This window comes from Anser brachyrhynchus (assembly GCF_964034855.1).
Source record: "Anser brachyrhynchus genome assembly, chromosome: 1".
Taxonomy (NCBI): domain Eukaryota; kingdom Metazoa; phylum Chordata; class Aves; order Anseriformes; family Anatidae; genus Anser; species Anser brachyrhynchus.
The window spans coordinates 142,348,711-142,373,695 of record NC_137694.1 but is presented as its reverse complement, the minus strand read 5'-3'; the positions used below and the strand labels follow the sequence as shown (position 1 = coordinate 142,373,695).

The window sequence follows — 24,985 nt, the reverse complement described above, 5'->3', positions numbered from 1 at the left end:
AAGGTGAGGCGCTGCTGAGAGCAGCACTGACCGCTCTCGAGTCTCTACATCCAAGTCCTTGCCATGACTTTTGCTGTGCTACAGCCTTCAAGCAAGACTTGAAGCTCTGGTACAGCCTTCCGAGTAAGGATGCTAATTGTGCTTCAGCAAAGCGTACCCGGTGTTGCAAAAGTAGCTTCTTACAGTTTCAGAAATGTGCTCAGACAGCAGAGAGGAAATTTTAGTAAGTACAATACAAAAAATGCATCAAAGGATAGGAAGCAGAGTACAAGAAATAGCAAAATGCTTCTTTAAACTGGAAAAAAAGTCGTCATCAGAAGAAATTGAAGGTAATTCTGGTGAGCACAAATAATAAAGCTCTTTCACCATTTTTCAGTTTGTGGGTTCCTAAACATTTCTAACATCTACCTTAGAAATTCTGTATTTATGTATTATTGCTGGCTGCATAGGGCTTTGTTTAAAGCTGCTTTCCTAGTGAACGTGTGACACAAGAATTTCAGGCGATGAATTGAAAGCTTAGCCCAACAGCAACCTCTTTTTCTCAGATTATTTTAAACACCGGGAATACTTTCCCCTCCCAATGCACTTGGTGTAGTAGTGCATGATGGTGACATGGGGAACTGTGCCCTGCTTTATTCAGGAGTGTCCAACACAATCAGCTGATGGCATGAAAGTGTTTTATAAGAGCCTGGTATCTGTGCCAGGCGTCCCATTTTACACTGTAAGGAATGTACTGCGCATCCCCTGGAGTAATTTATTGTAACGTTTAGGTCCTTGCAGTCAAAATATTTGGGATAATGTGTTTATTACTTCTGTGTATCATTTAGTACTAACCCCAAATCAGCGTGCTTTTCCCCCGTTCCTGAGGGAGCAAGGTGGAGGAGTCCCCCCCGATGTCTCCAGCAGCACTGACAACTGCAGCCCAGACTGAATCACTTGGTCTGGAGTCAGTCTTTGCCCGTCAGGCTCCTTGGGTATTTAATTATTCATAAAGTTGAAAAGTTCAAAGGAAAGAGATTGAGAAGACCCATCCTACAGTGGCTAATGGTGGAGGAATTATCTGGGACATTAACACTGTGGCGCAAAGCAGCGATCTGGGGTGGGAAGGTGTGCGTTTGCTCGGCTCTGTCATCAGGGACACCACGAATCTCTTCTGCTGAACCTGCACAAAGGTTCCTGGCAAAAGCCTTTGTTGGGAGGAATGAAATAACTTCCGTTTGGCTGGGGGGGGGGGGAGAAGGGGCAACATTTCAGAAAATTCTCAATCTATTTGAATTAAAATTTTAATGATAATCAATATGGAACTGGGGCATAAACAGCTGCTTATCCACATGGCCTCCAGATCAGCCCTGGTTCTGGCGACTAAGATGTATGCTTAATTGCTTCAGTCTACTCCTTCACACAGAGCCATAAAGCTTCTTGAACATGCACATCACCGCTTCAACAAAATCTTATTGCTGCCTAGGACTCATGGGAGTTGTACTTACTTGCCAGTATGATGCAGAGAAAAGCTGCTCAACTCTTAGGCTTTAAATCAAGTCAGGATGGGTGAGGTTTATCAATTTATTGATGACATGTAATTAACCATCAATCAGTGAATATGTTCAGAATCAGTGTGAGCAGTACAGAAGATAAACCACAGTCTCAGACACTTATAAAATCTTCCTGGACACCTAAAAATGTCTAAGTACCCTTCTGTAACTAATTATAAAAGTTTCACAGCTTTGCGTGTGTGACTCCTTTACAGCCACATGGTTACACGTGTGCACCCCAGTCCCCCATGTGGTGGGTGCCTCCTTCTTTGCCCACTCCTTCAGGCAAGGAGGCTGCAGCAGCTCCATGTCATAGAATCACAGAAAGGTTTGGGTTGGAAGGGACCTTAAAGCCCACCCAGTTCCAACCCCCTGCCATGGGCAGGGACACCTCCCACCAGACCAGGCTGCCCAAAGCCCCATCCAGCCTGGCCTTGAACACCTCCAGGGATGGGGCATCCACAGCTTCTCTGGGCAGCCCGTGCCAGGGCCTCACCACCCTCTGAGTGAAGAATTTCTTCCGAATTTCAGAATTTCTTCTGAATATCTAATCTAAACCTACCCTCTTTTAGTTTAAAGCCATTTCCCCTTATCCTGTCATTATCTGACTGGATATCTGACACATTTTCCCCCATGTCAGGCTCACATGACTCAACTCGGTGTTGGTACCTCTGCATTTCAGAAAGCTTGTCTTAAGATGCTCTGCAAAGCATAAGGAAGTGAAAACTATCTAATGTTACAAAGGAGAAGATGAAGACTCATTGAAGGAGGATGGAAGATTTATTTGGCCTGCCCTCACATCCCAAGAGAAAAAAAAAAAAGAAAAAAAAAAGGAAGTGTTCCTTTTTTGTTGTTTTGTTTTGGTTTTTTTTTTGAATTTATGCATCTCTAAATTTTGTTTGGTTCCCTAATGTCAGCTGAATCAGAATGTGAAATTCACATTTCAGCCTCAGCTCCGTGCTCTACTTACGCAGTTACACGACGTGTCTTGTTTGCTGCTGGCACCCTCTGCTCTTTGGTGCCCCACTCTTCCTCTCTGGATCCTTTTTGTGGCTCTGCTGCATGAGCTTGTTGCATGGGCTGCTGGAAGCTGGGCTTTTCTTTTTCTTTTTCTTTTTCTCTTGTGCATCTCTCCCTTTCCCCCAGCTGTCATCAGAAGACAGCGTTAAAAGCACCAGGCATTTTTGTGAGTGCGTTGGTTGTCATCCAGCACGGCCTTTTCCAGTAAGGCCGCGAAGTGCTGCCGTGTAATGCTGTGGAAACTTGGTGGGGATTTCAGCGAGTGGAGAGGTAGGCGAGGGACTTCTCGTCTCACCGGGTGGAATTGTCACTCTTCCCGCTTCCACGGGGGATTCCCAGCAGTGACCGGCTTCCTGGGGCAGAGGCCACCCAGATTAAGTACCTATTTCCCTATATGAGGGTTTGAATGTGTGGAAAACGCCTCTTATTCGTAATGCCATAGCACGATTGTTCCCCAGGACGCAGGGCCCTCAGGGGTAGTTTCGCAGCCCAGTCCTGCTGGGGCCTGGTGAGCGCTCACACCCGTGGAGCTGCTCTGGGCGGGATAACGCGTGTTGTGGGTCCTGCAGGGGGGCCTACACAGCTCCAGGGCTGCCTAATTAAACGGGCAGGTCATCGGTAAGTTTAGGCAGCCAGCCAGAGTCGAGACTTACCGACCTAAATTAAGAACCCCCCCAAATGCCTGTAGTTTGTCACACTATTTTTAGGCCGAGCGTCCTGTCTCTGACAGCAGCTTCTAACTTCTAGCCCTGAAAGGACGGAGTAGACATAGCATGGGATTTCCAGGTGTGTTTGTACAATCTTTTTGTGACGTGTGTTTTAGGAAACATCTACCCTCTTCTTCAGGTATTCATTTCTTCCTTTTGGGGCTCTCATCATTCAAGTCTCGGAGGAGAGGGATTGTGGGGTTTATGCAGCTCACGCATGGAGTACTGGAATTAACCTATGATGAGTTTGTTCTTGTGGTGGAGGTAGTTAACTAGACAGTAGATGTCCTGTAAGCCAGAATTTTTAGGTGATTTTATTTGTATTTTACTGTTTTTGACCCTGTCTACTGCCAGATTATGGATCTAGACAGACATTAATCTGATTATTATTCCTGTTTTGGTATCGTAAAGCAAGAGTGATAGTTATTTAAAGAACACAGGGCTCTTGAACAGTGGCACTAAAAGTGCACGAAGGAAAACTTTTGAACTCCTGGCAGCTTCACAAGACTGATCGAGGAGAAGCCAGCGGCTCTTCTGGTCCCACCACGTACTCTGTCGGCCCAACAAAAGGTGTGCTGACAGCCCAAAGCCTGTGCTCACGGTGGTTGAGCAGCACCGTGTGAGGGCGTGCGGGGCTGGTTCAGAGCCATACAGCTCTGTAACACCTGAGGGCCGTGACGGTGTCTCCCAGGGGTGCTGTGCTCTTGTCCCTGAGCAAGGAGACAGGGCTAAAACTGAGTAGAAAAGTAGAAAAGAAGGGCGGAAGCAGTGAAGGTGCTTAAACTGAGGGTGCTTTTTTGCTTAAGCATGTTTTCTTTAGTTACTATTTACTGCATCAGAAACCTTGATACGAAGGTGAGCTCTTGCGAGGGAGCTGTGTTCTGCACGGGGCTCTTTGGATCTTAGTAAGGCATGACAGCAAGCAGCATAACAAACTTCACCATTTTTGCTAAAACACAATAAAAAAGAGGAAAGTAGCTAGGCAGTAAATCTCACGTCCCATCAGGTGCTGGAAACCCTGCTTTGGTGCAGCATGAGGCAGGGCTGGATGAACCCCAGGGCTCGGCAAAGGCCTCCTAGAAGCGGGCCGAGTGACTGGGGGCACGCCAGAAGCTACTGCCTTGGGGACTTGAGCAAAAATACCAAATAAAGGCACAAAGTGCCTTGGGCAGGGGTGTAGAATGGAGTTGTCTGGGGAGAATTGGAGGAGCTGAGTGTCGTGAACATCAGGGAAATAAACACGGAAAGGATTTTGCTATGTGAGCAGATGTAGAAGAAAAGATACCAAAAGCATGGAAAACAGGGGAGAAAGAAAAGTGCTTAATTTGTTGAGAGTTTGATTAAATACTAAAATAAAGATAGTAAATATATTGATCACATTAGGCTTGCCTAGCATGTTGGGATGTTGTGCTTGAGTAGAAGTAAAAGCTTGAGAAGACTAATGGGGGTGCCTTGATGCTTAGGCTTCCACACTTTCACCATTGAACTGCAAGAGCTGTATATTGCCCCATGTACAACTTCTTAAACCAAAATGCTGCTGCTAGAGCTGAGGTTTTTTTAAGGTGTCAGGAAAAAACACAGAGGAAATTTTTAAGGCCAGCTGGAATTGCTGTGAGCTCCCGAGTGCCATTTGTAGCCACACAGGGGTGCTGTTTTTCTAAATATTAGGACTGTAATTCTTCACTGGGTAGAGAGAGGGAAGTGCATTATTAACATTTATTGAATTAAGAAAAATGTTTTCCAGTTTGCTGATTTAATCAGAATTCCCAAAAGCCTACAGGATTTTTTTTCCCCTGGGGGGTAATATTGCTGTATTGACCAAATCTGTGAATTTTTTCACAAGGACACTCCATTTTAATTAAGAACGAGCAAACAAACAAAACAACAGCAAAGCAAGCACAGCAAAGCACTGTCCATTTTCTAAAACTGGTCTTACTGCTGTAATAACAGCATTATACGGCTTTTTGCTTGCAGTAGATCAGTCAGTGGCACTAAGGCACCATGCCCTGGGCTGCACCCTCATTCCCGGTACCTGGCACCACAGGTTAACGCTCCCTGCCAGTGCCCAGGTCCCACATTTGCACATCTGAAGCTAAGCTCTGCCTGCCACTGAGGCTGTCCTGTGCACTGCTTGTAGTAGTGCAGAGGTTGGGGTTGTGTTACAGCTGGGACAAGCTACCCTTTTGAAGTACATCTCCAGACCATTGGGTTTGTCTGCTTCAAAGCAAGGAACCCTCTTTCAGTCCTCCTGTCCTCCCTCCCATCCTAACATGTGCATAAAGTCTGAATTTATTGCTAACTAACTTTCTAAATTAAATACAGCTGAACTATTTTCTTACTTCCTTTTATTTACTTACTTATTTATTTATTTATTTCCCACTCAGGTTATTGCAAAGCATGAAGCTATTCCCTTCTGCCACGACCTTTGGTTGCTTAACTGAGGCACTCAGGCTTTATCCTACTGCCGTATGCTGCAGCTCCATTAACTTCCACCCACCCCCAAAAACTGGAGGCCGAGCTGTCAGCCCCAGCAGGGCTCTGACAGGCAGGCAGGCGTGAGTCAGAGCAGGCAGTCAGCCCCGCATCAGACGCTCACAGGAAGAAGCCTCCGTGTTGCTGGTTTGTTATGGGATGCGAGTGAGTAGTCCTTGGGGCTGGCACGGTCCTCCTGTTAGATCCCCGGTCTGTACAGCACAACAAGAATTTCCCCGCGACTCGTAAGCTGAGTCATACCCACTTTACGTAGAAATGGGTAATTGCGTAGTTTTTAGGGACTTTCTTCATTGCCAGACTCTAAATCTCAGCAGAATTTTATTGGTAGCTTGACTGCTGAAGGAGGGGATATGCTGTGTGGACCGGTGACTGAAGGGGCTAAAAGTTCTTTCCCTTCCCCCAGAGCCAACAGCAGCCAGTGAAGCTGTTTCCCAAGGAGCATTTTACTCTCCCATCCAGTTCCAGTATTCCCCTGTTGAATGACTGAGCCAGCCCCCCGAGCTTCTGCCGTTTTCCTGCGTTGCCACAAAACTGGTTAGTGTCCTTTGCCTGGTGAATATCATCTTCCCTGAAAATAACTCCAGAAAGGGGCAGTGAATGACCTTGGGTGAAGCAGAAACTGCTCCAGATATTTGCCCCCTGGTAGATGTACTGCCCAGCAATTTTCTTGTAACTAACCCAAAACAGTCTCAAGCCACTTCATCTTCTTGTAGCCCCATAGCACTGCTGCCACTCAAGGACCACTTGAGTGCGGTAAAAGTTCAGGGGAGACTGGGGTACCCACTGAAGATACGATGTTATCCAGTGTTAATGTCACTAACGCACGCTTTTGCTTCACAGTAGGCAATTAGAGTGAAGTCAGGTCTCAGACACACGGTTCTTCCTGAAGGACCACTAGGTGTTCCTCGCTTGAAAAAACCCCTTAAAGGTATTTCCTTAGGTAGTTTCCATAAAATCCGTCTTGACCTTCCACTTGGCGCACTGCTCTCGGTGCAGTGCGACGTGCTGCTTCCATCCAGCTGATCCAGCCGATGCTTTTGGACCTGAGCAGCTACTTTTGCGCAGTTCTGCTCAAAAAAAAATCTTTCTTTAGGGCAGTAAATATGATGTTTATTGCTCCTTAAGACTCTACATTTTTATTAGTCCCCCAGAATTTAGGCTAGCATTTTATTGCATTTTCTATGGCTCTTGCAGATGCTTCTGGTTTTGTGTTCTGGATGTTTGAGTTCTCTACTACATAGGGGGAAAAAAAAAGAAATAACCATACTCCACTCACTGTTGGATCACAGAACGGCTACGTAACAAACTACTGGTAGTGAGCACGGTTAGCACTCGCATTCGGTGTGCCAATCCAGACATCCTGAAGACTGCTTCAGTACTGATGCGAGTGAAGCAGCGGTTGGACGTGACGTCCACCCTTGACTGGTGCTAGATGAAACCGGACACTGGGCAAAAGGCTGCTTCGAAGCAGAACCTGTTTGAAATGAAGCGACCGAACCTCAGCTCTTCCAGTAGCTGCAGGCACACGGTGGAAGCTGGGCTGTTTCCGATCTCAGCACGTCTTTGTTCGTGCTGTGACTCACCGTGAGCTGAAGCCGTCATCCTTTCATGAGGCCGAAACACCGAAGCTCAGAAAACTTGCTCATAATTACAGGCTGGCAAACCAGACAGCGCAAAGTCAGAGCTACGCTTGGCAAAAACATCACTCCGAGTGGAATAGCTTCAGTGAAAGGTGGCTCCTTACCCCACGAAGGAAAACACCTGGGCACTCCCAATTTCACCTTCAGTTGGGTCAGGCAGGTGGCCCAGTGGAAACCTTCAGGATGCCCTGACTGTCCCGCTCCTGTGTCGAGAGGCTGTGCTTTAATCACGTTCTGCATCCCGTGCCATCGCAGCACTTGGCACCCTTTGGTACTTCTCTGGCAGGGCAGCGGCCACGCTGTGGTACTTTGCTGGAAGATCCATCGTCAGGGCGGGGGCCAGACCCAAGTTTCCATGGCTGCGAAATAAAAACCAACTGGGCCTTCCTTGGAATGGTGTAGCCTGTGTCAATTTGGTCTTATGCTAAACCAGGACCTCGAGTGCCTTTCGAGTGCGTTTTGAAACAGAACTAATGCTAACGAAACTGATTGCACGTTAGGGATGCACTTAGCCAGGTCAGGCTTCCAGATTTCAACAGAGCAGGAACTTTGCAGGCTTTTAAAGTTTATTTGCTAAAGTTGGCAGAATAGAAATGCCATTTGGAGCACCAAAATAATTAAGAAGAATTAACAGTAATTATTTCCCCTCATTGCTGGGAACTCTGTACTCCCAGTAGCTTCCAGGTCTGGAAGAAAAGAGCTGACTCATGGTAGCCTGGCCCTGATGCTATTTTGGGCCAGAAAAAAAATAATGGTTTGAATTATCAGCAGGGCTGTGAGCTCCAGCCCATCTTCAGAGAACCCTTTTTTTTTTTTTTTCTTCCTCTGGTCTTTGTATTTGAGGTGGAACCTCCCTTGGGGGCTGAGCTCCAGCCTCAGTCAATTCCACTTCTGAAAGCACGGTCTGCTTGTTTCAGGGCTTCTGACCTTACTCTGCTCCCTGGCTTCGCATTTTCAGCCCTATCTGGATTTTTTTTTTTAATGCAGTATACCACTCGTGTCATCGCATCTTCTTTTATTTTTACCTCATCATCAGAGGTCTGTTGTCATCCACTATTCTGGGATGTCTGTGGAGAAGGTTTCTGGATTATCACCCCCCCCCCTCCCTGCTTCTCCCCAGGCTCGAAAGCTTTGGATATTGCTTACTCTTGAATGATTTTATTCATGGCAAAACTAGAAATAATACTTCGGACTTCAAGGTGACCACGCCAGGCTCACCAACCAGCATTTTCAGTGCCTGTGAGGAGTGACTGCACCATAAAGCTGGCAAGCAGGGTTTGCTGTTTCCTTCCTGAGCTTTCTGTGTTGTACACAAACCATACACAGAGGTTGCTTTAGAAATGCCTGAGTTTTGTCCAATTTCATTTGACCAAAATTCTGTAAATTAGCTAGGACTTATTTTTTCAAAAGGTAGCTCTTTTGATTACTGTACCTGGGCAGAACAGAGTGAAAGCGCTCTCCAAAACAAACTCTGAATAGAGAAAAGACTCAGAAAGAAGAAGCTTTTGGCCCAGGACTTTTTCCATACAGATCAGTGGAGAACAACTTGAATGACTTGCTGCTGCTTCTCTTGTGAAACTGAAAATCACCTGCCGAAGATCTTGAACTTTTGGGTTGTTTCAACACTGAAATTTAATAATATTTAATTGGTGTTTGCAAAGAGACTCTTCAAAAGCAAGAAATTAAAATATTCTAAAGGCAGCAGAGGTTATTTGCATTAACACAGAGGAACAGCTCACATTTTGGGGGGAAGAGTCTAAATTACATGTGGTGCCTTGTCTTGTTCAAAGGGGAATTTTCACAGAAGATTTTTTTTCCTGTCCCCACAACTGCTTAAGCCACGGGGACTATCAGCGTATCTAGAACTCATTTCTGCTCATAGCCTCCGCGGAATCAATTCTAATATAAAGACCTCTAATATAAAGACCTGCCAGGGAAAGGAGGTGGTCCATTATTAAGTTAAGCAGCTTCCTTCACCCTGAGGTTACCGCTCGGTTACCTTCCCAAGCTCCATCTTACAGAGAAGCAGGCCCCAGCATGCCAGTAGCTGAACTACTTATCCTTTATTTTGCACGCAGTAAGAGACTTGTTTGCCCAGTTGCTCAAAAGGAAATTACACATAAACCCAAGTTGAACATTTCATTAGCTTGCATGGCCCTAGAAATACCCAGATTTTAAGGACAAAGGAGTTCCAGCAAGTTTGCATTTCAGAGCTCTCTCTCTGCAGCTGCTGCTGGTGGCAGCAAGACAACAGCAACCTGACATCTGTGGAGATTCTGTTTGCATAATGCTAGCTGGAAAAGTGCTCACTTTAACCCTTGTTGGTTGTTGGTTTTTTTTTTTTTGCATACAATATTATTTGTAGCATAAGGTTTTAACTAAAATATCAAGTTCCTACACTTTAAAAAAAAGGATTCTGATAAAAATCTGCTGTAAATGTTGAGCAGTGCCACTGAGCTGTAAGTGATTTTATGGTGCTAGTGTCTATTGATGCTTTCTTGTAACAGAAGGTTCCTTTTTTTTACCTGGCATTAGCACAGATGAATATATTTAGTCAATTAGACTTGCCTTACAGTTAGTGGAGAGAAAGACACATTAAAGGGAGAGTAAAATTGTGTCTACAAATAGTGAAGTTCTTTAGATCTGTCGGAGAAGTGTTACAAAGGTATGGGTGCAGCATGAAGAAGAGCAGCTGCTCTTATGCCTGATACTCACAAACTTTAATAGTCTAGATGTTTTTTCAGCATTTTGTTATCCAGCAACTCTTCAAGTGGGTGGCATCTCAAAGCACTGTGTAACCCTGAAAACAATTTATAATTCTTATATGCTATACAAACCCATGCTGCTGAGAAACTGGGTTTCAGTTGCAGTGAAGTTTCTGTTAATATAGGCGCTGTGCACAGGAGATTTTGGCCTCAAGGCTACTACCATCAAGTAGATTCATGCAGGCACAAGCTTAGAAAATAGTTGGAGAACAGAACTACAGTGGGCAGATCTTGAAAAAAGCATTATTTATTTTAAAGTACAACCCAAAGTTGTATCCCTAAGAAATGCACAAGGTATCTTGTTTCTTCCACAAGTCTTGGCTGTGTGCATTTCAGTTCAACTTAAAAATGCATTCAGGTTTACAAATGTACAAACAGCACAGAAAGTGTATTACAGTCTTAACAGAATGCTCTTACATTCAGCCATTTTACTCTTAAGGTTTTGTGTTTTTTTTTTAATTTTTTAATTTTTTTCCTTTTTTATTTTTTTTATATTTTTTTTACATTCTTAGAACCTGTGTTAACAAAGACAGCCTTATTTTAAAAAAATACTCTGCATTTTAGCACAAAGTGCCTTTTTTCTCTTTAAATTAGAACTTGGAGGGTAATACTGGAAAAAATTTAAAAACCAAAACCGGTACTTTCATAAAAGTATTGCATGCCAGGACCGTTTTATAGTTCAAATTGTTTTCTAAATGAAAGTGGCAGATGGTAAAATATGAAACCAGCTAAATTGTTCGAATTTACAGGCTTCAGCTGCAGTTTGGATTTGTGACCACACCCAGACTTTTTCAAGCTTATCCGCAATCTCACACTACCATATCGCAGGGTAGACTTTAAAAACGAGCAAGTGGTGAAAGCGTGACTGGCGGGATGAAGGGGAAGGGAAGGAAAGGGGCAGGAGAGAAAAAGAAAAGCAATGACCAGCAACAGCCTGAAAACGATGTTTCAAAAATCCGCATTCAGAATTGTTTCATGACCTGGATGAGAGTCCTTTCCTTTTGCTTGACTTCAGATTTCAGTTTTCGTGAGGATAGTGTGAATTAGACCAAGGATCTGAACTTCTTCTTCCAATTGTTGGGCTCCAAATTCTCCAAGGATTGTAGGTCTGTCCCATGTCTTCAGCAGGATTGGCAATGGCGGCAGCAGTGGATGGAGGAGGAGGAGAGGAGTTCTCACTACCCATGAGATCAATACCTGACAAGGCGTTTGTTGGAGTGGTGAAGGGAAGGCCACTGTTGAGATTACTTGACCAAATGGAACTGCTGAATGGAGTGGTGGACCACAGGCCGCTTGGGTTGCCAAGGATCGACTGTAGTAAAGACAGAGCCGAGTAAGTAGCCGTCAGGTAACCTCTATTGTCACCACTTTTTAATTCTATTTATTTTTACAGCCCCCCTGAAAGAAAAGTATCTAAGAAAAAGCAAGCCTGTTGTGGAAGCCCTTCCATCTTCACTGCACCGTGCAGTTTTGAGGTACCTTTACTAGAGTTTGCCCAGAGGAATCACACTACTAACGATATCACCAAGTGTGTCCAGTAACTGATGGGCCAAAGAATGCAATTACATCACAGACTTAAGCTGGTTTCATTTGAGCTTATACATCCCCATACCATTACTAATTTAAGCACTACAGGTATTCAAGCTTAGACACACAAAGGCCAAAAAGCTTAAGCTTAATTAAACTAGTTAGAACAAGGTAGATAAACGTGGTTGAAGTCTGGAAAAAAAAAATTCATTTGGAAGGTAGCAGTGAAGTTTATTCCTTGATCCTTTTTTGGCAGTTTGCAAAGCAGTCTCCTTGTATTCATACATAATCATTAAAAACATCATACAGTTTGGATGACCCTACCTGTGTTCAGCCCCACTGTATCTCCCCATATTCCCAGTATTTGCTCTTTTCTCCCATCCAGATGAAGGGAGATGAGATGGAATAACTGGCCATTTGTCATGGAGTTCAGAAAGTCTGTCTTGGCTCTCAAGACAGGTCTCTCTGACAAGCGGTCGTGGTGCAGACACAGCTGTGCTGCAACATGTCACAAACGCACTTGGGAGGCATGGGACATGTACAGCAAGCCTAGAGAATGCACGCAGAAATGAACAGGGGCCAGTTTCTGTGAACTGCTTCATGACAGCCCAAACAGTGGCAAGCAACAAGCAGAGGAATCTAACCAGCGCTGTTGTGGGAAGTGATACTCAGAAGCAGCCAGAGACGGCGATGAGAAAGGTTAGCGTAACTTTCATGCTAATATTAGCACAGAACCTGCTCCATGTAGGCTTAACGCACTACATACCTCCGTGCCAGACTTAAAGCACATATGCTGTAAATTCAATTTGCAAATATACAGCAAGCTTGATACATCCAAAAGGCAGTGGACTTGCTGAGTATGTGCTGTAAGGTACAAACAACCTTGTGTTTGGATTTACTGGGTGGAGAGATGGCAACCCTTCCCAAGATCTCAGCCCTCAGATAACGCACACTGAAGGTTAACCAGTACCAGTGTGCTCTGCATCTGAAGACTAAAATCAGAATACTTTTAGAAAAGCAAACAAGGTAAACTCTGAAAGTGGTTTTTTTTTTTTTTAATCTTTTCCCCTGGAATGAAGATAAATTCAACCTAACCATACCTGAAACTAACACACTGGACGCTAACACGTTAGCAAAAGGCCCTCCCAGAATTTGATACACAGAGGTGGATAGGAATTTTGAGCATCTGAAAGGGTTAAACTAGGCCAGCATCATTAGGACCCTCCAATGTCACTGAGGTGTTGAGTTAAACTGGGGTCACAGCTTATAACCATTACATAACTAAATGGTTATATTTAAGCTATGCAAGCATTAGACTACTAAGCCTGCAGCAAGAAACACTCATTCAGACAGCATCTCTGACACACTAAATCCACTCTATTTCTTGCTATGGCCAAAAGAGCCTGGAACTATTCCTGTGTGTCCCAAAAGCACTTGGGAGAGTCTGGTAGAAAGGCGATTGCTCATGAAGTAGAAGCAGCAACCAGGTAAGGACTGGCAGAGAAGAATACCTTTGATTAGACAGCTACTCCTATTCAAGGCTTGTGGAGGGAGGTGCAAAGCAGCCCACACACAGAAGTACACGTAGGAAAACGGAGGGAAGACAAATAAGGGGTTGTCATTAGAAAGAAACTTGGGGAGAAGTAGCACTAATGCAGTAAGGCTTGAGGGGAGAAGAGATGCAGAAGTCAAATGCTGTTTAGTACAAAAGCAAAGTTATGCATAAAATGGGAGAGCAAGAAGGATAAGGAAGGATAAAGTCAACTCCCTAGAGTCCTTCCTAGAAAAGGGTAATACAGAAGCCACTATATAGCTGCTATTTGCAAGAAGAGATCTGGCTTTCGAGCCAGAAAGAAAAAAAGCACAGGCCCTGGTCTGGTACCCGCTGTCTTATCTAGAAACTAGCTTCAGTGGCAGGAGTAGCAAAGTCTTCCTATTCTGTCTCACCATAAGCACTAGAAAAATGACTAAAAAAATTACTGTAAATAAAAAGGCTTTGCACATTTCCATCTGTTTCCTGCTTTCTTGTTTATTAAGTGATTTTCTTGAATAATGTTTATCTTGAATAATGTTTAAAATGCTATTTTTTTCAAAGCAGAGACTAACAATTTCTCTATACCATTTGTCTGGCTTCTGTCTCAATGCTTCCTGAAACACAAGTGGCCAAGAAATAGTTTGAGAGCTAGAGAGAGTGTTCTGGTTGTCCTTGATCCCTCCTTGCATCACTTGAGAAATCTGCCCTCCATGTGACCAAAAAGCAAAAATTTGTTTTTATACAGTGTACTTAGCAATATACATAGTTTTACACAGTGATGTTATAGCCGCAGTTTTAATGACATGACAAACAAGGGATCAGCAAGTGTGCATCTGTAAGAAGCCATGTCATGTTCTTCAGATTTCCCTGCCTGCCACCCACTCCACCTGAGCTGCTACCAGGTGAAGTAAATACTGCATCTTATTCACTACAGAAACACTTTCAGGAGACAAGATGAAGAACAGTTTCAACTGGCACTGAAGACAGCTATTGTGGTATAAATTTTATTCTGACTTAAAGGCAGAAGGGTGAGAGAGCAATGCTACAGTCTGTGTAAAAATTTTTTTTCCATTTTTGTCCATACAGATCTTTTGTCAAGATCTCCATCAAACTTAAAGACTTCACCTCATGCTCAGTCCCCTAGTGTTTTTCTGATGCTGAAAAACACACTTGAGTTTTTTGGTTTTGATTTTTACTTTAAGATTATTATTATTAGGTCTTACGTTAATTTACAAGGAGGTGTCACATTGGATTCAGCAAGCAGAATCAAAATCTGAAAGTTATCACAAGGCTGTTTTGCAACTGTCCATCAAATTGGAAGTGACAGAAGTGGCCTTCAGCCATAGTGCGTGCTCAGAATGTCTCCTCACAATCCTCAAGCATGTGGAAACAGAGCACCCTTTTGTAAGTGCTGTATGACCCTCTCATGGCAAATTTTATGTGAACCAATTGACTCGGCTTCCTTCATTATCTGCGTGCGAGCAAACTAATCACTCTTTGTCCAACAGCCATTTCAACTTGAATACGTAGAACAATGTATACATTTAACTTTCCTTTTCCTTTATAATTCAGCTGATTTTTTTCCACCTCTATTAAAAATCCCCTAACTGAAATTACATGGCAGGTACAGAACAGGTCGGTAACAGTAACAAAGCATTGTATTTGCACAGAATACTTACTGCAGTTGTGTGAGTCGGAGAACTTGAGCTTGTCGGCCAGGAGGGTACAGAATCTGTAGCTGAAGGATCCCAGATGGATGATGGAACATTATTGAATTCACTCCAGTTTCTTTGAACATCCTGCCCATAAGCAGATCGAGCTGAACCAAGTTTGCTAAAGACCTCTAAAAATAAAATGAAATAAAACTGAGTACACGTGGCTGTTCCTCCTTTTTCAAGAACAGCAGCAGACTAATATAGTTCACTGTTACTTCCCATATTTTTCTAGTAGGTCCTGGTGCAGTACAAGAACAGAGATTAGAAAAGGTCACGTAGTAACACAGATCTCATCTCACCTGCCCTGTATCAGACACTGGCTACAAAGTTGAATCAAGATTGTAGTGGGGAAAAAAAAAGTTCTACGCTTACTGTGCACATTTCAGTATCAAGCAGTGGAATTGATTTCATCCCAGATACTGTTTGCACAAAGCCAAATAGTCAGAGAACCTGGCACAAGCACAGCGATACTGAAAATCCTGCCGGTTCATCGTAACAAGTGAACTGCAGTTGGAGTAAGTGATGGTGCTGAAGCAGCCTCTTGCAAGCGCAGCGCTCCCTTCCCAGGTAACTCCTGGTAGGGGACACGGCACTGCCTGCGCCCTGGCCCACCCAGACCCCAGCTCTGCTAAGAGAAGGAAAGGGCAGCTCAAGCACTCGTGGTTTGCCTAGTCCTTGTGCACAGAATTGATCCCAGGCATCTTACTGCAGTCCTTTGAGTCACTGGTGCCAGGAGCTTCAGATGAAGGTGCAAGCAGACCCCCAGCATTTTTCAGCAAACATACAATCAAACAGCATGCAGACACCTTAAAAAATACCATGCACACCCAAACATGGTATGCAAATCTATGTTAAGTATGTAGAACATTTGTCCCTGACAATACAGCCTGCCTGCATTAAGGTCTCATCTTATTAGCCACTTATGGGAAGTTTACCTAAATATTTCTATATTTAAACACAGGAACTAATTGCTGGTTTTAATATGCATCAGTTCATTATGCAGCCATATGAATGCTGAGGAATACACAAGAGGAAAGCGACGTGAGGGATGGACCATTACCTCATGTATATAGCAATGGCTTTATGCAAGTGTGAACTGTTCAGGAAACCACAGGCTTAGTGGCACACTTCTGAGACTTACTGTAAAGCTTTGGGGGAGGGATGGAGGGGAGGAAGACAAACAAAGAAATTGTTCTGAAACTGAGAAAACTTCAAAGACACTATTTTCAGCACAACAAAACCTGAAAGTTTCCACTAACACTCTCTGGGCTGAAACACAGAACGTGGCACCAAATTAGAACGCATTTTCCTATACAGTCATCCTTTTGGGGGTAGGCATGGAAGCATGGGCCCATACTTAGAATGGTGTCATGGAAACATCATTTCTTTACCTGTGCTCCAAAATACTGGAAAAGAAAACCTCACCTCCAGTTAAGTTAAAAGAATGTCCAAATGCAGAGAACGAATTGAGAGGCGTGAAGTCAGGACTGCTGGGATTGCTGATAGGACTCCACAAACCCGAACTAAATATTAAGGAGTAATGGGAAAGAAATACACAACTCATTAAAAAAACATTACCAACAACTAACAAATGCAAATACGTATATGGACAAATGTGTTTGTACACACACACACACACACGTATAAAAACTAAAATGGTATTAAAAAGTTGGGAAATTAGCTTATTTTAATTTTAAAAAATGATTACAGTGAAACACCATTATCCTGTGTATACATCCACTTTAGAGCAGCACACTCCTGTAGATACAATGCTCTTTAATCTGTATACTGAGCTCCAACACAAATCTGAGGACAGCTCTTTTGCTCTGTTTTTCAGAACACTTGCAGACATAGTGCAATTTTTTGAGAAGCAGATAAAATTTAGAACTGCTCAGGAGCTGTAACAAATGCTCACACTCTATCTTGTAGGCAAGTTTATCAAAAATACAGATGGGCTAAGTGGAATCAGTGATAAACATTTACAAAAACAAACCAGAAACCCACCCACAAACCTTGCTCAGAAAAGCAACTCTGTTGTGTATTAAAACTTGATTTCCAGTCTCATTCCTATTCCAGAAAGGCTAACAGACACACACTGCTCTTTACAGACATGCACAGCCAAAATATATCAGAAAAGTCACTGTGCATTGGGGAATATGACTGAGTGCAGCTATATTCTCTTTCTACATGTGACAAAAAGGCCAGTTATTGTTCTGGTCTTAGTGTTAAAATTGGGAGTGACAAACATTGCTGTACAGTGTGAAATTCTGCCTGTGAATTATTTTGAGTCACCCTGGTACATACTCCTCAATACTGAAACAGCCAAGCTGATTTCTCATTGTTTGGATGCCCAGAGAGCACAAAATTATTGAGTTACTGGGAATGGGGGGGGGGGGGGGGGGGGGGGGGAGTTCCTATCATATCCAGAATATTCTTTTCTCTACTTTTGAGTCTAAGTTCTGATTTATTTTTATTTTGTAAATGAGAGATGCTGTGCCTGAACTTTATATATTAAAAAAACAACAGAACCAGAATAAACTCTGCTCACTACCTTCAAAATGCTATTAACTGCTTTCTAGGAGGCTAGATATTTTCAAGGGGTATAAAGGTTACCTGTCAGATCCATCACTGTCAACAACTGCGTGGGAAATGCTGATATTGCTGGAAACATCCGTCTTACTTGGTGAAACCTTTGGTAAACCACTGCCACCTGCAACAATATATCTAAACTGAGCAAAAAGTAAACCAACCAACTAAATAGAATATTCAGGAAATATTCATAGGTATTTAGTATGCCAAGCTGGTTCTAATACCTGGGCTCTTGTCATAACCAGCAGCTACAGCAGCAAAAGTGGGGTTACCATTCCTGCCTGGAAGAGATGCTGCCTTTGCCAGCTTGTGTTTGGTACCACTAGGCTGCTTGCTTTTCATTTCGCTGAAAGGTTAAAAAAAATGTTTAAGGTTTTGGACTTCAGCACTTTGAACAACCAATAATTTAAGCTGGTAGTCATGAAAATGTAAACAACAGTTCAACAGTTTTATCTAAGTTCACATTTTTCTAATCTACCAAGTTGTAACAAACCCCAGAAAAAATACATATAGCACGGTAAGATATGCACGGTAATATCTGCAAAAAAGCAGTTTCCATGGGAAGAGGAAATGGGTATGAGAAAAGGGAGATGAACCATATCAAGCCCATCGGTTCCTCAAGTATTCTGTGCTTGTGACATCAGGAGGAAGTACAGATCTGAACTCACTTGCTGCAGCTGCTGTTCACAATGCTGCTGTAAGTGCCTCCGCGTGGCCCAAAAGCTAAGGATGCAGGAGGAGGAGGAGGAGGAGGAGATGGAGAGGCAGGGGTAGGTGAGGGCTGTCGCTGTTTCAGGAAAGCATCTGCGTTCATGGTTTGTAGAGAGAGTTTATAAAGGTTGTCCGTAGCTATAAAAAGAAGCATAAAATACCTTCCTGTAGTATTTACTTTAAAACGATGGCTACTCACACTCTGCTATTATTCTGTTCAAATTGAGGAATTATTTCAAAGGCTGTTCCCAGTTACTGAAGAGGTGGCTCCTTCCCTATATTCACCTACTATAGATCAGGTTTACTAAATACTGTGAGACTGTATATCAGAGAAAGCACCAACATAAACTGATTTGTACGGAAGAAAAAGAATGAAACTTTTAACCTTTCTAAGCGAGCACCACGGAGAGAGATGACTTTATGATCACATGCAACCAAGAGGAAGGTGACTCGGTTCCCACAAGGGGACTTACCATGCAACCAAAACTTATAATAGTGCCCCATGCTAACCACTGCAATAAGGTGTTTCCAATGTTTCCTCTCAAGCAGGGATCACTTAATTAGTTTAAACTTTGGCTGCAGCAGACTCGAGCAAGCAAAACCCCACCTGCTGCAGAAAATACATTTTGTTTTCAAGAGGTAATTCTCATTTCCTCAGCAGCTTCTGAAGAATTATTCATCACTGAAGAACTGTGGAATGACCCATGTGGTTTTCAAATCTCCCAAACTGTACAGGTTGCTATTAGTATTAGGCCTACAGCAGAAAATGGGAGCACAGCTATGCAGTGAAAAAAGGCTAGGAGGATCTATAAACAGATTAAGCCTGCCTACAGATATTCATTGCAGAAGACTAATTCTGTCATCCTCTAGTGACTACTTACAGCTGCCAGCTTTGTGAAGTGGAACAGAGTCCCACTCTGGTGGTGGAGAATCCTTTTCACCTTCTGAGCTGCTGGTGTTTCCTAGTTCCTGTCCAGAACCACTGGGGAGAAATTTTGCTAATACTGATGGCCTGCTCTCCATTAACTTACTGTTTGGACCTATTAAAACAAACAAACAAAACAAAAGCAAGTCCGTGGATAATAAAGTGAGCAGCCTTATAACACCAAACTGAGAATTACACATTTAAAAGGGGTTACAAACAAGCAGAATGAAAGTTCCAAGATATTTCTGAAAACAGAGTCACACTACCTCTTGTTTTTGGGAGGTTTCTTGATTTGGACCCATTCGTCAAGAGGTGCTGTGTAGATATCTTGGATGGAAAGGTTTTGCGCTGCTTGTTTTCCAGGGGGGGAGTATAAGATAATTCCAAGGAACTAAACGAAAATAGAGATACATTTATTTTTTTTGCTCTCTGAAGTGCTGAATTTTTTTTTTTAATATATACACAAGGTACAATACATACTTTTTTAAAAACTATATTTATATATAAATATGCGTATGCCTGCCATACAGTCAGTTTTACAGAAGACTGGTCTCCTGTGGCTTTTTTACGTCAAACTTATGCTCACTTCAAAGCTATTCATGAACATAGTTTTGCTGTCATCTCTTGTATTTCTCCTATATGCAGCTCCACCCTTTCATCCTTCCTAACCCCAGCTCATTTCCTTCCCACACTACTGCGCACGTGTACTATGGCTCACTCATCTTGCAGGAGCAGCCTTCATCCTGGAGCTCCACGATTACAAAACCTGCTTGATTTTGCAGGGGCAACCAAGAGATGGCAATTGCTGTTTTACTACTCTCATGCCACTTGTGTGCTCCTCATAAACTATTGCCATGAATGCACAGGACGATCTATTAATCAATGACAAAACTATTCCAACCCACCAGCAAATTTATTTGGCTATATATTTTTATTTCTCCAGCTATATATGTCTCACTTACTGTAAATTTTCTAGGGATAAACTATTTTATTCATTTCTTGCAGAAGAATTCCAACTCAACTCTTACTTGGGCCTTTGAATACTGTCACATGTAATAACCTTGTGATTTAGATGACAGAGGAAAGTAGCTAACGGTAAGAAGAAAAAAATTCAAAGGGACTTCGCCAGGCGATGTTCTCAGAAATGTTTTGAAGAAAATGAATGTATACTAACTACTCAAACTAAATCTCCGTTAGTCTAGTATTAACTACAGCAACAGGGAAAACAACGCAATGCCACACCTCCATATGTGGCAAAGGTTACCTTTGTGGCACTCTAATACTGATCTGACTTTAGAATTTCAGAATAAGATTTCAAAATGAACTGGATACAGCAAGACTGAGGTTCTTTGTTTTCCCTACTCTATAATCTGCAATCAATTACCTGTCAGTGAAGGAAAGGGACTGACAGCAGCAGCCTCTTTTAACAACATATCCAAGACACCAATTTTATTCTGATAAAAACGAAGGGAATTGCATGGCTGTAACTCCACCAAGAGCAACTAAAGGTACTCATGCTAACACTGGCTTACAGTGCTGCCACTAGAAGCTCCTGTAGAAATGTTTACCTTGTTTTGTGTCTGTGATACTTATTACAAAAAAACCTCAACATTGCTTAACGTGATTTTCTTCTCTGGATTTAGTTCTCGTATTATTAACGCACCATACTCCCACCAAATAATTCATTATTTACAAGCTTCAGATATTCCCTGATATCAGGAATGAAGAGGAAGCTGCCTGAAGCTATCTGCTGCTGTCATTAGCCAGACTGGCAGCCACAACAGTTGAACACAGATTTTTATCAATCCATCTTCCCTCCAAGCATGATGCCTTCCTACCAATAAACCTGTTATGCTTACCTGGTTTTCACATCTACAGGGATTTCTTTCTTGATACTTGTTAGCAGTTTTTTACTTTTCTGTTTTACTTGCACTGTTTCATTTTCAGTTTTTTCTGGTGTAACTTTTCCCTTTTGTTTTTCAGGTTCCTATAAAAGACATTATAATAGCGTATCAACAGTGATGAGAAGTAAATGAGAAGTCCCTCTTGCATTGCAACAAACACAGTGCAAGTAGGACTGAGGAAAGAATGCCAGTTGAAAATAAGAGCAATTTTGAAGCACAGAAGTTATCTTTTTACTTCTTAGTAAGTATGCTTATAAAGCACACTATCCAATTTTTCCTAGATGTTTTAATTCCTGCTTTTCCAAACAGCAAATTAACATACACTGAGCAGATCAAAGCCATGGCCTCAAAAAAGATTAGCTCTGCACTGAGACCTACATAGCATCCATTATACGCAGTCCAGACCATTTATAACAAACTGTTAGATTTAATCAACAAAGCAATGAGTAAGTGCACCTTCACCATACAATTATTTCTACCTGCACTTCTAAAACTTTCTGAATAGGTGTATACAGTCAAATAGCCATCCTGAAAATCAGAAGTGATTAAACTAAACCGTAACTTTTAAAATGAAGTAGATGGACTATTTTTTTCCCCTCCAGCTAGAATGTCCATCTTTTCTGAAGTTGAAATTTAAGACATGCCAAAACTTAGGCTTTGTTTTCTTCTCTCACCAACTACCTTTGCTTTGTTTGGTTCCATCGTATATGCTTTAGAAGAAAACATTCATGACAAACTGACCACTACACAAGTGGTTAAAGAACTTCTGTTTATTACCTAGAAGCATGTAAGCTCAGTGAATAAACTAATAGTAGAGGTATGGTTGCATTGGCAGAGGTAATTAAGTTAATACCTGTTGACAAGTTACCACCAGAGAACTGACCCTTTGTAACCGATTAAATGCATTGTTTTAGTGTACGCTAAGTATTGAGTAAAGTTAGCGTCCATACCTTGTGTTTTATTCTGCAAACAGAATAGGCTAGGAGCATGCAGAGATGATTACCACAATTCTGCTGACAACTGGTAGCTTTTCAAACCATAGTCACTCAAGCACTTTGCCCTGAGACTACATGATTCAAGCATGTTTACATTCCTCGTTTGTAGAGAAAGAAACTGAGAAATGAAAGCAAGGATTGTGAAAGAGGGTTTTTAACGTTCTTTCTTTGCTAGGTATTATAGTACATGAAGGTTGGGGAAAAAAAGACCCTATTCCCAAAGTGCCATGCTGCTCTCTAACAGGCGATCGATCCACCAGCTCACAGGAACCTCCTTTTGCGAGCAGTGCTGTACCTCTTTGAGAAGTGGTTCTGTATCTGGGTTGGAGGTTTCGGTTGTGGTTGAAGAACTGTCATCATCTGCCAAGGAATCCTTCAGTTCATCTTCCTGTTGCTTTCCCTTCCCTCTTCTGTCCTTTTCTTCCCGTTTCTTCTGTGGCTTAGTCTTCCGCTGAAGTGTTTTCCCTTTCCCTGGGGAGATAAGGACACCTCAGATTCTCAGCAGCAGTACTCTACAATGGACTAGTTCACTTCATTTTGGTGGCTAATACACATGATTAAACATCTGAAGTTAATCTTGTGTTACGATACAGAAACATTTACAACCACTTCACACCAAATGCGAGCAATATCAAACCTGAAGAACTCTTATCACCACTGTTACATTTATGCTCCTGAGCCCTACCTCCATTGCCTCTCTGTAGAGATGGGGCACCTGGCTATATGCAGTGCTCCTCTGCTATATTTCTGGGATTCAGTTTGACAGTTTCACCACGCAGGAGTAGATTTAAACAAGAACTTCAGAAGTTGGTACAAGCTTTATCATCCCAACAAATGAATAACAGAAATGCTTAGCATGCTTGTCAGTTAAAACAAAACCAAACCTTACAGTAAGACTAGAGTGGATAAGAAAGATCACTAGCAGTGTTTGCTTGGCAAAGATGTCAAGAAAAAAAGAAGAAAATTGAAAATCTCACACCCAAGTGAACTTTCTCTCCTTGACATGTTTTATTCTTTCAGAGTGTACTGTTTTAAGAGCTATAGCTAAGCTGACTGTAAAATAGATTGGCCTTGACACATTTAAGTGTTACTGCATCTCAAGGTAGGGAAAATAATGCATTAGGTGTTCTCGAAGCAATCCACATATAAATAAATAGTGCTACATGAACAATCAATCATGTTTTTCCTGCATTTTCTACAGGCTAACTGAAATGTAGCCTAGTATAAGTTCAAAATGTGGAGGTTTAAGAACCTTCCAAATCAAGCCGGAGGTCCTGGCTTGCAAAATAGAAGGGTATAAAGTAAGCTCCTGGGGAGTAAAAGTTATCGAGAAACACATCAGTACAGAGAAATTGTGTGCGCCTGTAGAGTCATCACGATCTTACCATCGCCTCTTGTTATTCTCATACAGGATGAGAGCATTCACAGTACTATTATCATATCTTTCATTAGACACTATATACGCCATTACCAATAAGATCTTTTAGATATTAAACTTCAGACTAAGTGTTTTCATTTATAAGCCATGTGGTGCTGGCCGTGCTGCTTGCAGGACAGACTTAATAGTTCACTCGAAGATTCACTTAACCTGTGCTGAATAACTGGGTTCAAGCCCTACTGGGATTTGTACCAGCTCACATCCAAATTCAGTTTAGTAGAAGAACAAAGGCAGCTGTCATATTTAACTTGACAGTATGTCCCTCAGGGACAGTTTGTACCAAAACAAATTTGCTTTCGGTATTTTAGTAAATACCAGGTACATATCAAAGGGCAGTGTCTTCACATTTTCTTTTTCAGACAATGTTTTCAGTATCAGTAACAACAAAAACACTGTTGATAATTATCATTTTTTTTTAACGTGAATGCAAATAGAAGTGTAAATACAAATAGGTCTGTACATAAATTTTATGGAGGTCAACTCCAAACTTATTGGGGGTATTCTATTTTTGCCTCAGAAGGCCTCATTATAAGATTTGCAACTTTAGTCTACATTCAGGATTGCTGAGCAATTTAATGCTCATCATTAGCAAAAAGGAATCTGAAGTGCTGTCATAAAATAAAAATGTAACATGAAGTAGCTGTTTAACAAAAATCTAGTGTAGCCTTTGCAGCACTCTACTAGGACACAGGTATTAGGAACGTGAAACAAGACTGAAATCCTGCACAAGATATTCTGACAGAATTTTAGTTCAGAAGCTGCTGCTTCTGCAAATGTCTGCAACTGGCTCTAGCTATTTATCTAAAGAAAAAGATCAGAATGTCTACATAGATTCAGATAGATATGGAACTTCCCTTACAGTTTTACATTTTTGAAGAGGGCAAATGGAAACAGGCAAATTTTATTGGATGTGTTGAGCTTCTCAAAGTCTAGTTATGGTTTATAGATAATGCTGGGGTTTCATATAAAGCTTACCCAAAGAAAGTCCACGTGAATAAATCTCATTTATTGATCTCAGGTGGCAAAGAAGTCAAAAAACTACCTGAATTGCAAAAAACTCATTATATATTTTGCAATACGTGACATGCTTAAATATTCAGTACACCACCATGCTAAAACACAAATGATGAAAAAGCTCCATAATAGGAAGAAAGAAGTGAATTTATCCAAATGCATTTGTAATCAGGAGAAAGTTGGAAAAAAATAAAAATGAAAGTTGTGCCAGAAGGTGATTCCCATGTAGAGTGATAAAGAAACAAGTATTTTTATCACCTTTCAGAAAGCTTTCCAAACTGATAGACAAATCAATAGAAGCATCCATCTCAAGAAATTGTATTTAAATATGGTTGGAAAAAGTAATCAAAGGTCCATCAAACACTTAGGAGCAACTACTTGCTAAGACAAGTTTCCAATACGTAAACTGCTAGAAATTGCTATCGGTGCAAAAATGTTAATGTAGATGTATATACCATGTTATTTGGATCAGGAAT

The 24,985-nt window shown here is 42.0% G+C and overlaps 1 protein-coding gene across 2 annotated transcripts in view; it reads right to left on the bottom strand.

Annotated features, from left to right (window-relative positions):
- Positions 1-10,388: 10,388 nt before the first annotated feature.
- Positions 10,389-24,985, bottom strand: part of TMEM131 (transmembrane protein 131) — a 97,197-nt gene continuing 82,600 nt past the window's right edge. For both annotated transcript variants that reach the window (XM_080575492.1, XM_080575493.1), the window contains exons 32-41: positions 22,353-22,528; positions 21,018-21,145; positions 19,425-19,549; positions 19,115-19,273; positions 18,191-18,371; positions 17,747-17,868; positions 17,547-17,643; positions 16,359-16,456; positions 14,898-15,061; positions 10,389-11,469 (exon numbers count right to left, since the gene is read on the bottom strand). In XM_080575492.1, the coding sequence (XP_080431618.1) occupies positions 11,176-11,469; positions 14,898-15,061; positions 16,359-16,456; positions 17,547-17,643; positions 17,747-17,868; positions 18,191-18,371; positions 19,115-19,273; positions 19,425-19,549; positions 21,018-21,145; positions 22,353-22,528 (1,544 nt within the window). In that variant the 3' untranslated portion in view covers positions 10,389-11,175. The remainder of the gene's footprint in view (positions 11,470-14,897; positions 15,062-16,358; positions 16,457-17,546; positions 17,644-17,746; positions 17,869-18,190; positions 18,372-19,114; positions 19,274-19,424; positions 19,550-21,017; positions 21,146-22,352; positions 22,529-24,985) is intronic.